Raw genomic sequence first — 14,301 nt, forward strand, 5'->3', positions numbered from 1 at the left:
ACTTTGCAAGGACTGTAACAAACACTACATTGGAAAACCAGCCACCAGGATACATGAAAATCAACTAGACATGACCCACTCTCACTAGTATCCTCACGTATGGATTTGGAAGGACATCATTTTGACTGGGACAACACATCCATCCTAGGACAAGCCAAACAGAGATACTCACAAGAATTCCTAGAAACATGACCTTCCAGATGGAACTCTATCAACAAACATATTGACTTGGATCACATTTATCATCCCCTGAGAAAAAGAATTAGAAATGACATCACCATAGGAAATGATGTCGCTAGAGGAAATGACATCACCAACCATAGGAAACTTAAACATATAAATAGAAAGTGGGATACACCACCAGTGCTTCATTCGGAGGCTCACTGAAGACGTTACCTAGTAGGGTGACAAAACATCTGAAAACGAACCTTCTAGCTCAGCGAGCAAATCTACATCCAAAATAGGAGATTCACTGAACAACCACTTCTGCATCCAGAATCACATCATGAAGATAATCTCATTTTAACCACTTGAAACTACGCAGTTAATCTTTTAATTAATGCAGCAAGCTTATTAAATAGGTAGGTGCAGTGAAAGGTGCTAACATAAGCAAAAGATCATAGTTATTGGAAGAAGGAAATTTTAATAAATGAAAAGTTCTGAATAATCTTAATTGATACAATTAAAAGAGTAAGTGTCTACAGGCTTGAGTGCTTATTGGCTGATTACCAGCAGACATTTATTGATATTGTGGGGTAGTGGGTGTTTGGATCTATTTATTTAGAATATCTTATTTTATGAATACGTCTAGTGGGCGGCACGGTGGCACAGTGGTTAGCACTGCTGCCTCACAGCGCCTGTAGACCCGGGTTCAATTCCTGACTCAGGCGACTGACTGTGTGGAGTTTGCACGTTCTCCCCGTGTCTGCGTGGGTTTCCTCCGGGTGCTCCGGTTTCCTCCCACAGTCCAAAGATGTGCGGGTCAGGTGAATTGGCCAAGCTAAATTGCCCGTAGTGTTAGGTAAGGGGTAAATGTAGGGGTATGGGTGAGTTGCGCTTCGGCGGGTCGGTGTGGACTTGTTGGGCCGAAGGGCCTGTTTCCACACTGTAAGTCTAATCATAATCAAAACTGGGTAGAGTCTGACTTCTGCTCTCCTCCTTCACAAACATGACATTTTACACTCAGGAGGTCTAACAGCAGTGTACATAACTGCCTCACCTGTTGAAAGGTTTCTGGTGTTTTCTGTTTAGATGTCAGTTATGGCTCAGTTGAAAGCGCTGTCATGTGAGACAGAAGGTTGTGGGCTGAAGTACTACTCCAGAAACTTGAGTGTAAGGGCTAGGCAGACTCTTCCCATGTAGTGTCGATGGAGTGCTGCAATGTCAAGGTGCTGTATTTCTGAGAAGACTTTCAACCAAAGGGAAAGGATCCATGGCTAAAATCAATGACATATTACTATTCAAAAGCAGACCTCTCCCCTTCCCCAGGATTCACCCTTTAAATTAAATGGTATTGAGTTGGAAAACTATGCTGTATGGGACAAGCATAGAATTATACACAATTTGTCCAGGATATAGTAGATTATTTCTGATAGTCCAGAGACGGGAAGGGAAAGTGTATGTGACAAGTTTATGTTCTTTATGGCTATCTTGTTGTACTCCTTATGACCCAATTTGTTTTCCTCTAAGGAAATTGATTGAGCTTAGCTTTCTCTTGACCTAAACTGAACTCGCATTGGACTGAAATGTGCTTCTTTTTATTTATAGATGACAACTGATATTGGTTCTGTCCGTAATCAAAGGTTGAGAAATCAGAAAGGGGGAAGAGAAGATCACAAGAACAGTGTGTTTTTGTCGCCTATTTAGGTAACCCTGGTAGTTTGTTTTCTGCTTACAAGATTATTTTTGTTTCAAGAGGATAGAGTTCTGATGTCACAGGAAGTGCAAAATTAGTTTTCCACGCTTACAAATAACAGCCCAAGTATTGAGCAGCACCTTCTTAGTGAAATATTAAACTAAGGCCACAGTGACCTATTCAGTGGGTGCTGATCTCTCCTGACACAATCGGAACAGTACGGAGTTTCCTGAACAACGTTATTCCCTTGGCCAACACTAGCCAAGAACACTAACTGCTTATTCATTGTGTTTCCATTTGTGATGTTTTACTGTGCACATATCTGTGCCCACAAGACCAGCCACTTTATGAAGTGATTCACTGTGGTTGAATGGCTCAGGCCATACTATATAAATTCAGTTTATTCTTCTCCATTGAACAGAATGTTTGGATATCCACATCTCTGACACTTCAAGGAGGTCTGCTGTTTTCTCCTTCACACGTTCCGTGACCTCCACCAGCTGTGATCATTGTGTCTCCCTCAGACCAAGGGACAAATCCAATCTCTACCCAATCCATGAATCTCTAATCCCATTCCCAATATAAGGGTTCCTTTTTGTGTAATACCTCGTGGCTACAACGGACTGTGCAAACTCAGTTAGCTTGTTGAACAACACCATGATTGGAGATAAATGTAAATCTTGAAGCATTCACTGTGCACCATGTGGATTAGTTTCAGTGCACAACACAAACCCTCTGCCTCTGAACTGTGAGCTTGCAAAGTCTGGGAATCTTCAAATACAGCAGAGACTGGCCACCACACACAACAGATAAACTGAAATCCAGTTGTGCCTGCCAGCTGGAGTCAACCTGCATGAATAATCTTAATGCTGTTTCTAAAGAATACAGAATCAAAAGAGGGTTTGTGCTAAAATGGAAAACTGAAGAGGGCCCTTTCTGCAGTTGAGAACCTTTCGTGTATGTTAAGTACAGACAGAACATTACATTGCACTCATGTTCAAGTAATGACAAGTCTCGGGTGGTCCAGCATTGCTTATATTCATAAACCTGTTGCCAAAGTGACATTGCCTGTCAATGACCAATAATGTGTAACTGACACAGAGGAAGATGAAGTAACTCCACAGAGTCCGTATCTCATCACGGTGGCTAATGGTAATATTCTTGGTAGCATGAATGAGCAGAGTGCTCTCAGTGTCCATGTGCATAGATCCTTGAAAGTTGCCACCCAGGCTGACATAGTGGTTAAGAAGGCATATGGTGTGTTAGCTTTTATTGGTAGAGGGATTGAGTTTTGGAGCCACGAGGGCATGTTGCAGTTGTAGAAAACTCTGGTGCGGCCACACTTGGGAGTATTGCGTACAGTTCTGGTCGACACATTACAGGAAGGATGTGGAAGCATTGAAGTGAGTGCAGAGGAAATTTACCAGGATGTTGCCTGGTATGGGGGGAAGATCTTATGAGGAAAGGCTGAGGGACTTGAGGCTGTTTTTGTTTCAAGAGGATAGATTACGAGGTGACTTAATAGAGACATACAAGATAATAGGAGGATTACATAGGGTGGACGGTGAGAGCCTTTTTCCTCAGATAGTGATGGCTAGCATGAGGGGGCATAGCTTTAAATTGAGGGGTGATAGATATAGGACAGATGTCAGAGTAGTAAGGACATGGAATGCCCAGCCTGGACCAGCAGTAGACTCACCAACATTAGGGCATTTAAGTAATCATTGCATAAGTATAGGGGTGTTAATGGAAAAGAGTAGGTTAGATGGGCTTCAGATTGGTTTAGTAGGTCGGTGCAAAATTGAGGGCCGAAGATTTTTTTTTCTCTTAATTTTCTTTTGTTCTATGTTTATATCTGTCAGCCAGTGCTCCCTGATTGGACCAGGTTTATACCTTTAATCAGAATACTCGTATTCTATGAGGTCCGGCTGGTTGACCTCATCACTACAGAAGGTGCCAAATTCAACCTGGTCTGTTTGGAGTTACTGATCTCAGGTGAGCTAACTAGAAGGTTTCTTTCTATTCTTTCACATTTATTGTCCATCCTCTCGCTGCCCTTGAGAAGGTGTTGGTGAGCTGCCTTCTTGAACTGGTGCAATCCCCTTACCAAACCCACAATTCCTTTACAGAGGAGTTTCAGGAATTCAACTCAGTGACACTGAAGGAACAGTGATATATTCTTGTCGATGGTACACACTGCTGCTACTGAATGTTGGTGGTGGAGACTTGTGGATGTGGTGCAAACTTTGCCCTGTATGGTGTCAATGTTATTGTTATCCAGGCAGATGAGGAGTATTCCATCACACTCCTGACTTGAACTGAAGAGGCTTTAAGATTCCAATCACCCCTGACCTGGTAACCCAAGAGGAAATCCTCTCTCAGTTCTGCCATGGCAACCGTTTCCTGATCTCTTACACATTTACACTTTGCTTGCTGTCATATAGCGCACGAACAAGTTCGCAAATGGAGAACTATTTATCTCTTCAGGGATAGACCAGCAGGAAACATGCAAAGCAAAGATTCAATCCCATTGAGTATCAGTGGAGATTCTGAGTATGGTTTGTTATCAGATATTTTAACTTTGAGGTAGTGGGCATTAACCTTTGAACTGGAGAATCCATTGAAAAGCAGGCATGTCCCAGAGCCGGAACTTTCCCAGGTTAAATGATTTTAAGTAAAATCATCACTGTTCTGAAGGAATTTGAAGGAGGACTTGTGCTGGAAATGGTAAAAAGTTCACGTTGGGTCAGTTGGAGGGATCTTCTAAGGAAGCAGAGCGTTTGCATAAGCTTTCTGTGTATCTATTCCAGTCCTGGGAATAATTGACAGGGATAGTGTGGAGAGAGCTTTACGCTGTATGTAATCCCATGCTTTCCTTGTCTTGGGAATGTTTGACAGGAGACAATGTAGAGAAAGGTTTACCCTCGTTCTAACCCATTGCTGTCCCTGTCATGTGAATGTTTGATGGGTATACCATCGAGAGAGCTAAACTTTCAGTTTAAATTGAAAGAGTTTGCTGTACTCCGTATCTAGCTCTATGCTGTCCCTGTTTTGGGTGTCTCCCTTCCTCACGTTAATTATAAAATCTGTTAATTCTGGGTGATGTTAATGCTGAGTTCGCCTCTTTCTCTCAATGATGCTGGGTTCTCATTCACTTTTCTTGTTAATTCTGGGATCTGCCTCCCTGTGTCTCTCGGGATAAACCAAATGTGATGCGGAAGTTGGTTTCCCGCCATCAGACAGCCTCACCCAGCTCCCAGTCCCTGAGGATCTGAATTGGAATTGGGAGAGACACAGAACTGCGGCAGCCTCAGCAGAAGTTGCAGAGACTGTGGGAGTGGTGGGGGCTGTAAGGTTAGGCATCCCCACTGCCCTGACCGATACATCAGTAAAGTTAGACAGTGATAAAGTCCCATGAAGGAAGGGGGGTGAGGATATTTCAGCCAGAGTCTGGGACTGATGCAATCCTTTCAGACTGGGTTCACTGACCCATCTGCAACAAGCATTTGCAGCGCTCAGCTTGATTCCTGAGAGAACCCGAACCGGCTGGTTAAACACTTGTACACCGCGTTAAAAGAACAACACCTCAGCCATGCTGTTAGCCAGTCAAAATGCACAGCAAGATCCCACAAAGCGGGACTGGAAACCAAGGGGCAAAAACTGACATGTCAACTTCCAATTCCGGACAGGAACCATTAAAAGCAAGAGTCATCTTCCTCCTCTAGTGCCTGTAAATTCAGCATCCCCTACCAAAACTGAGCTGAACTTCACAGAATCAGGTTCGGTTTGGGATGTCTCTCCGCTCAATCACACACCTGCCTTGCAACTTCCTCCAAGTAGTCATCCATTCGCCAGATCGTTCTGAACACGCTGATACTCGACTGATCTCCACCCCCACCCACACGTCCCAAACTTCATTGTAATGGGCTCGAGTTGCCTCCTCCAGGTGTAGCTTATTTTGCAGTTTACTTACAGCCATAGTGGGGTCTGACTGCCCCCAGCCCATCCACGTCGTCTGATGTGGACATTCTCAACTCACTCTGCCCCTCCAAACCCCGACGAAAGGACACCGCCAAGTCTCCGTTTTCCAGCAGGGTGGGCGGTGGACTTCGTTATACGTGTATCTCAGTCTCTTTCAGCGTTTCCTTCCTCTCCTCCCTCTCTCTTTCTCTCAGTCACTTGTGGGTGTAGCTTCATGCTCAGCATTCATCTTACACTCCCTCTATTGCTCTCCCTTTGTACTGCACTGCTTATGCTTTCACTTTCTCCAGTGACTCCACATCCTTCGTATCCCCTTGCCGTTCTGGCTTGAAAATTGTCCAGACACTTAAATGTAAGAACGAGAGGCAATCTCAGTGAGGTGTGTAAGATTCTGAATGGGGTAGACGCTGGGAGATTGTTCCGCCGGCCATGGAATATAGAACACAGGAGACCATCCCTTAGGAAAACAGGACTGACTGTTTAAGACTGAGATGAGAAGAGGTTACTTCATTCAAAGGGTTGTGAATCTTTAGAATTCTCGACCCCAGCGGATTGTTGATGCTCCGTTGTTGAATACAGATAAGGATGGAGGCGACAGACTTTTGGTCTCCCAGGTAAGCAAGGGATCAGAGAAGTAGGCAGGGAGGTGGAGTTCAAGGCTAATGTTAAACATAATTCCAGTGAATGGCAGAACAGGTTGGACTGGCTATACAGTCTACTCATTGTCCTATTTCTTGTGACCTTACCAAATTTTGTTATCTCTCCCCACCTCCCCCCCCCCCCCCCCCCCAATCCCCTTGCTTGTAGGAATTTGAGGCTGTTCAGCCCCTCAAGCCTGTTTCATCATTCAGAATGATCTGGCAGTTCTTTATCTTAATTCCACTTTAATTTACACTCTGGCTAGCAAAGTTCTATGCAACTCCAAATAAAATATAATACTGGGGGATGGGGAACTGCACTGCACTGTTGGAAGGACAAATTTGTGAATGATTAGCCAAATTGAGATCCTGACTGTGTTTCAGGGGAATATAAAGCATCTGATTGAATTTTTTCAAAGATGATTCTCCTTAGTGTCATAACCAATATTTATCCCTCAAAAGAAATCACTTAGGTGGGTAACTTTGTCACTGCTGGAGATTTCAGTGTGTCACTTGGCGGTTGATTCTCCCATTACAACAGGGACTACACTTAATGCACTTTCTAAATGCACGTTTTTTTTCTTTTATCCCTGAAACTGAGGAATATACTTTTACAATCCATTATTTTGAAATAAGAACAGGACTTTGAGGATTTTAACAGAGACACTTTGTTGCGCCTTCTTGATACTGTGATCTGATGAGCACTGCCACGGCAGAAGGCCAATTATTAATAAAAAAAAACTGGTTTACTTAGATTATTTGCTAATTATTTTGTCCATTTCCTAACATGTTGTGTAAGATAATAAATTGGTCTATATGGTGACAAAGTCTGTGTCTTGTGCCAGACTCATAACCTCCTGTGGATGTTCCAGAAAGAGAAAGAGAGGAAAATACTGGGAAGTAGGGAGAGGAAACCAAATGGTTATCTGTTGCCACTTGTCCTGCTCCTAATTCCTTTCCCTTTACTGCTGCCCCTTCTCATTCTGCCTCTGTGACTTCATTGTCACTCTTCTGCTGGCACAATTTGTCTCACTTATTTAGGCTCACTCCACTTTGAAGGGTGTTTCTTTGAGGTGAGTCATGGGTGCTCTCAGTGTAAAAAATGAGGTCTGCAGATGCTGGAGATCACAGCTGAAAATGTGTTGCTGGTCAAAGCACAGCAGGCCAGGCAGCATCTCAGGAATAGAGAATTCGACGTTTCGAGCATAAGCTGAAGGGCTTATGCTCGAAACGTCGAATTCTCTATTCCTGAGATGCTGCCTGGCCTGCTGTGCTTTGACCAGCAACACATTTTCATGGGTGCTCTCAGCCAGCTTCAGAGGGGCTCTCTGTTCCCCCAACCCATGCTTTTGAGCAGACAACTAATTTTGGGCCTGAGATTGTTGCAAATTTGTTTCAGGGAGATTTTATTTAAGCAGTGTGTTTATTCCAAATCAGAAACACTAGAGATGACCTTGAAGGTGCAAATAATAACTGATGATACTGACAACTGATTGCGCCATGCTTCCACTTACACACTGATCAGACAACTGCTGATACCAGTGGTCAATTTATTAAATGATTAAAATTCATAAAGAACTGGCTGATTGGTGTGTGCGGTGAATTATAAAACTTTTCACTGTATTTTTCATATAAAAGTACACATGACAATAAATTTCTATTCTATTCTATTCAGGCCACATATGGATACTAAATTCCAGGGACATGGTAGCAGTATTTATATGACTGGATTAATAATCCAGGATTATGGGTTTATAATCTGCAGATGTAAATCCAAATTCTACCATGGCAGCTGGGGAATTTGAATTAAATTAATTAAAGAAACCTAGAATAAAGGCTAACACCATCATAGTGAAACTACTGGATTAGCGAGTTTTGCGAAGTTTTGTAGCTCAGGTTGTAGTTCTAGGTATGTGTTTGCTCACTGAGCTGGAAGGTTTACTTTCAGACGCTTCATCTCCATACTATTTCAGTGAGCTTCTGAATGAAGCATTGGTGGTGTCGCCTGCTTTGTATTTATATGTTTGAGTTTCCTTGTGTTGGTGACATCATTTCCTTTTTTTCCTCAGAGAGTGGTAAATGGGATTCAAGTCAATTTGTTGAGCGCGTTTCAGTTGGCATGCTATGCTTCTAGGAATTCTCGTGCATGTCTCATTGTCATTATTACAGTGCTTGTCCTAGGATGGATGTGTTGTCCCCATCAAAGTCGTGTCCTTCCTCATCCGTTTGTAAGAATACTAGTGAGAGTATAAATAGAAAGCAGGCTACACCACCAGTGCTTCATTCAGAGGCTCGCTGAAGATGTTAGCTAGTATGGTGACGAAATGTCTGAAAACGAACCTTCCAGCTCAGAGAGCAAACCTACATCCAGAAACTACTGGATTGTTGTTAAAATCCTAGCTGAGTTACTAATTTCTTTTAATTAAGCAAACACTGTCCATACCCAGTTTGCTGTCACATATGACTCCAGACCCATTGCAATGTGGTTAGCCATCTGATATTGCTCAATAAGCCACTCAGTTGTATTAAAACTGCTCCAAGAAACTACAATGTACATAGACTGCAGCTCACCACTCAGGCATTTAGCAATGGGCAACAGCTGCTGGTCTTGCCTGAGCCAGCCATATCTTGTGATTGAATGGAAAATATTCATGCTCAAAGATCTGAAACTGATAGATCTTGGTGTTCTAACTTAGGATTTATTCACTGACAGGGCAGCCACCCATCCAAATAGTCAGGATCACTAAATACAACAAAGGAGGACATAACTTAAAAAAATGTAAGTAGACGTGCAAAAGAATTGCCAAGGCACACACTACTTTGCTGATGAGATCAGGATGTCCATGATGCAAGTTAAATGCACCAGAAATATGTTATAAAGTTTCCTCCCTTTCTATCATGTTCTCCATTCACTCCCCTGAGATATTTAGAACTGCTCAGTTGGTGACATTGTTCAGGAGGGAGAGCAGCTAAGGAGTTTGGCTCTGGTAAAATGGCAGCACACCCACCTTGAGGAATGGGTAAGTTATCTCTGGTGTCAATATTCTCTGAACCATATTTGTTCCTCAGTCAATATGACACAAACAGATTATCTAGTTGTTATCACAGATGTTTGGGAGATTTATGTGTGCAAACAGAGTGCTGTGTTTACTCAACCAAGACACTGTACTTATTCATCTGTAAAGTGCTTTGGGACAGCTAGTCAGTGTGAAGTGACATATAAATGATAGTCTCCCTTTACAATTAAAACAATTTGCATAGCACTGTATTGGGAATTATCATGAAATTTCTCTTCCTGTTACAGTGTAAAGTCTGTCCATGAAGCCCTGTGTGGAGATCACCTCATTCAGCATGGAGCAGAGGTTGAAACTCACATCCACAGGGCTTAGTAACACATTGGACAACTTATGGAACTATTTCTACAGTATCAATTCAGTTAAACATTTTATTTAATCATAATAGTTTCTGTTAGTTTTATTCTTTTGTTTAATTGGGAAGGAAGACAAGAAACACAAAGAAATGATAAATTAACACTAAGCTGTCAATTTTAAATTCTGCTAACTGCATGGTGAGGGTGAGATTAGGGAAGAGTATTCTCAAGAACCAGGGAAGGGTTCAATCAAAGGAAATAGTATGATGTATGTTTATTAGTGAGGAAGTACTAGGCAGTACAATTAGAGCTTGAAACAAGAAAATCCTCATTGTTAAAAGATCATATTTTCAGAATATTTTCTCTAATTAAAAAAGCAACTAAATTGCCCACAGTGTTCAAGGATGTGTAGACTAGGTGCATTAATCAGGGGTAAAGGGTCTGGGTGGGTTACTCTTCAGAGGGTCAGTGTGACTTGTTGGGCTGAAGGGTCTGTTTCCATACTGTATGAATCCTAATTCTAAACTTGATCAGTAATCAACAATTACATTCCCATTTGTTTTAAGGTCGAGGAACAGTGAGAATGTTCAGACTCTGGCAATTTGCAAATCTCTGATTTTTAATTACTGCACCATTAGTGGCCATGCTTTCAGCCCCTTGACCTCTGGAATTCCTTCTGTATACTTGTCTCACCTTTCAAGGCAAAGTCTATAAGCCTTTTCTCATCTGCTTAATGTGGTTCCAAGTCACATTTTGCTTGATAAACATCTTTGGTCATTTAATTAATTTTTTTATATAGCACAGTTTTAGTTGTCTTTGTAAGTTTACAAATCAATGTGTAGTGAATTATATGGAGGACTGCTCCTCCACACGGTTCTATTGCGTAAATACATCACAATTGGGCACAGTGCCATTTCTAATCATGGTCGCCATCTACTGCTGAGAATCATCCCATGCAATCAAACTGTCTGCTGTCCCTTGGCTAATTTTAAACAAACTCATGAATAAAAAGTGCAACATAAAAACAGGCCTTCCGAGTCAACTAGTTGCTGTCAGCATTTGCACTCCACATGAGCAAAGAATACGTAATACCTTTTACTCAGGGTCGTGGTTTGAGGAAATACCTGTTCCATTCTCCCTCATCCATTTGGCACATGTAATCAATATTTCTGCCTCAGCTACTGGAGTTCAGAAAAGTAAGAAGCTTTTTGATTGAAACATAAGATCCTGAAGGGTCTTGACAGGGCAGTTATACAAGGGATACCCACGAAACACAGAGATGAAGAGACATTTTCTCTCAGATGGTGGTAAATCTGTGGAGCTTAATTCCTTGAAAGGCAGTGGAAGCAGAGTCTTTAAATATTTTTGAAGTGGAAGTAGATAGATTTATGATAAGGAAGGGGGGGGAGGTGAAAGATTATTGGAATATATTGGAATGTACAATAATCAGAAAGTCATGGTCTCATTGAAGGACAGAACATACCAGAGACTGGATTGCCTGCTCCTAATTTGTAAGTTTATATGTACAACCACAGACAGGAACTGAATTTCTCAGCTTTGTAATGCTCTGCGTGAAGCAGTTTCTCCTCTTTATATGTGAATGGGATATAGGCATCGCTGCCAAAGTCAGCATTTATTGCCCATTCTTAATTATCCTGAAGGTGTTGTGAGTTATCTCCTTGAACTGCTGCAGTCTTTATGGGCTAGGGCCACTCTCAGTGTTGTCAGGTACCGTTTAGCAGTTTTCGCAGTTACAGTGAAATAACAGTGGTTAGTCTAAGTCAAGATGGTAAGTGGCTTGGAGGTCAATTTACAGGTGGTGGCATTTGGATGCATCTTCTTCCTTTGCTTTTAAGTGATAGGGGTCGCAGAGTTGGAAGGTGCTGTTGGAAAAGCCTTAGTAAATTGCTGTACTGCATCTTGATGGCACAATTGCTGCTACTGTGTACCAGTGGTGAAGGGTATAATGAAGCTGCTTTGTCCTGGATGATGTCAACTTTTCTGTTGTTGGAGCTGCCAAGTCCGAAGTATTCCTGACTTGTGCTGTGTCCTTTGTTGTAAATGTCTAATGATTTAACCTTGGACCAAAGATCACTTGTTCTTGACTATAGGAGATAGACAGCTTCTATTTACCCTCTCCAATTATAACATTTAAATCATTTACACCACACTACCTCTAACTTGTGTTTCTTGATCAGAAAGTGAAAAGGCATCCCTAGTTTGAGATAATTGAGGATGGTTAGTGTCTGTGTTGAAATATAATTTTAGTTTGCATTGAAGTCACAAAAATGCTGTGATTTGCTTAGGAGGGAATGTAATCACACTTTGAGTGTGAAAAAGCAAAGGAAATGTCTTTATCCTCACAGTGAATTTAAATGCACACTGAGAATTACTAATTCCATTGATGAGGCTCAGCTCCACACAAACATCTGAAATCAATCTGAAATTTCCAAGTTTGCAACTTAATACTACAGACTTGCACTCATCATTCATCCACCCAAATTCAGCAAGCTATGAATATGGCTATGACCGTGAAATGGCTTCCTCTCTGGTGGAGAGCTCTCCTGGTGCAGACAGCGCAGCTGTGTAGCTGATAATTCTACTGCTTTGTGAGAAGTTGAGCTGCACAAGCAACAAGACTCCAGTCATTTTAAAAATGTATTCACAGGAAATAGTAACTTTTCACAAGACTGGCATTCATTGCTGTTGTGCTGAACAAATTTATTGGGTACAGCTGAGTTACTTGTGAGGTCATTTCAAAGGGGACCATGCTTCTGTGGGTCTGGAATCACATGTAGACTGGGCTAGGTTAGGATATCTGATTTTCTTGTGGAGAGGTTATTAGTGAACTAAATAAAGTTTTACAACAGTCCTGATCACCGTTATTTATACTAGCTTCTTAGCATATTTATTTATTAATTGAAGTAAAATTCACCAGGTGCTTTGGTGGGAATTGAACTCACGTCATGTCAGGTCTGAGGATTACTGATTCAGTAATATAAAGATACAACACCCACATAATTCCATGCAGTACGGAACTACCTGAACTTAAGGAAGGGCAATATAATTAACGTGATTCCAAGTGAGCGAGGATAATAATCAATGAGGACAGCTATTCGTTTTCCCATTCTTACCTTCAAGAAAATGAGTGAGAGACTGGAACAGGTTTGGTCATAATATCCTCAAAGTTAACTCTTAGATTCTGAGTTCAGGTAAGAGTGGCCATACAGGTAAGATACTGCTGCCTTTGGTATCGTAAACAAGAATAGTTAATCTTCAGAAGACAGAGAAAAGCTGGAAAAGAAAAATCACAGGAATTTGATTTGATTTATTTATTGTCACGTCTATTTTGTTACAAAATAGTATAAAGTGTTGTATAGAGTCGCCAAACTCCAGCGCCATCTTAAAACACAGGAAAATAAATCAAAACATAAAATAGAAAGGCAGAAAAATAAAGAGAAAGTGTTCAACTTTCTAGTTCTTCTTGTTAAGTGCTCCTCCATAGGCCTGGTGGACAGGTATGAGACCACTTCACCATGCTGTTGCTGCTGGAAGTGAAGTCACCTCTCTGTGGCACCATCTCTCCTCCATCAATGCCTTCACCGCTGAGTCCTTGCAGGACCTTGCCAGTACAGCTGCTCGATACTGCCCCGGGCCAAACTTGACTCCGCTGTTGCCATGAGTCCAATTCGGACCCATCTCACCAATGAAGCCGCCCCCGATCCCGCCGACACTCACATTGGGACCAAACTCGCCTCCGCCACCACTGCCTCCATAATCCGCTTTGGGTGCAGATGCTGCCAGGAACCCAAACATACTTCTCTTGCAGCTGCCATGAGTCAGCGCTTGAGCCATCTTGTGTTAATTGCTTATGTCATTTAAGAGATTCTGAGGATGAAGTTGAGAAATCTTGAGAACATGCCTGAGATGTTACAATTTCTGCTTAATGAAGTACAATATTGGAACAAATCTCAAAATGAGCAAAACAAAAATGTACAGAATTAGTTTTACTGAGAAACTCGATGTGAGAGGAAAGGGAATGGTCAAGGCCCCGAACTCTACCAATACTTAGAAAAGTGGCGAGCAAATTTTGTAATGAAGTATACAACAAGTTGACACCAGGTTTAGGGTTTGTTAAAGCCCATGGATTGAAAAACGCATGGAAAACAGAGAGATTAAGAGTTTCGTAGGTTTTAGGAATTGGAAAAAAATGAGCCAAAGCAGCAGATGATTAAGTAGGAAGATAACGTTTAATAAATATAATATTTTATAATATGACAAATTGCTAAAATTGCTGATGCCATACAGATAGGGAGAGTAAGTTGTGAGGAGGACATAACAAGTTCACAAAAGGGTGTAGATGAGTTTAAGCGAGAGGGAAAAAAATTGGCAAATGGAGTATGATGTGGGAAAATGCGTGGCAGAATAGAAAAGCAGTATCTTATTTAAATGGAGAA

The 14,301-nt window shown here is 41.7% G+C and overlaps 1 protein-coding gene across 1 annotated transcript in view; it reads right to left on the minus strand.

Moving 5' to 3' along the window:
• Positions 1-6,425, minus strand: part of iqgap1 (IQ motif containing GTPase activating protein 1) — a 116,418-nt gene extending 109,993 nt beyond the window's left edge. The window contains exon 1 of the mRNA XM_060853925.1: positions 5,829-6,425. Coding sequence (XP_060709908.1) covers positions 5,829-5,883 — 55 coding nt within the window. The 5' untranslated portion in view covers positions 5,884-6,425. The remainder of the gene's footprint in view (positions 1-5,828) is intronic.
• Between the last annotated feature and the right edge of the window lie 7,876 nt (positions 6,426-14,301).

The sequence above is a fragment of the Hemiscyllium ocellatum genome, chromosome 42 (assembly GCF_020745735.1).
Source record: "Hemiscyllium ocellatum isolate sHemOce1 chromosome 42, sHemOce1.pat.X.cur, whole genome shotgun sequence".
Classification (NCBI taxonomy): domain Eukaryota; kingdom Metazoa; phylum Chordata; class Chondrichthyes; order Orectolobiformes; family Hemiscylliidae; genus Hemiscyllium; species Hemiscyllium ocellatum.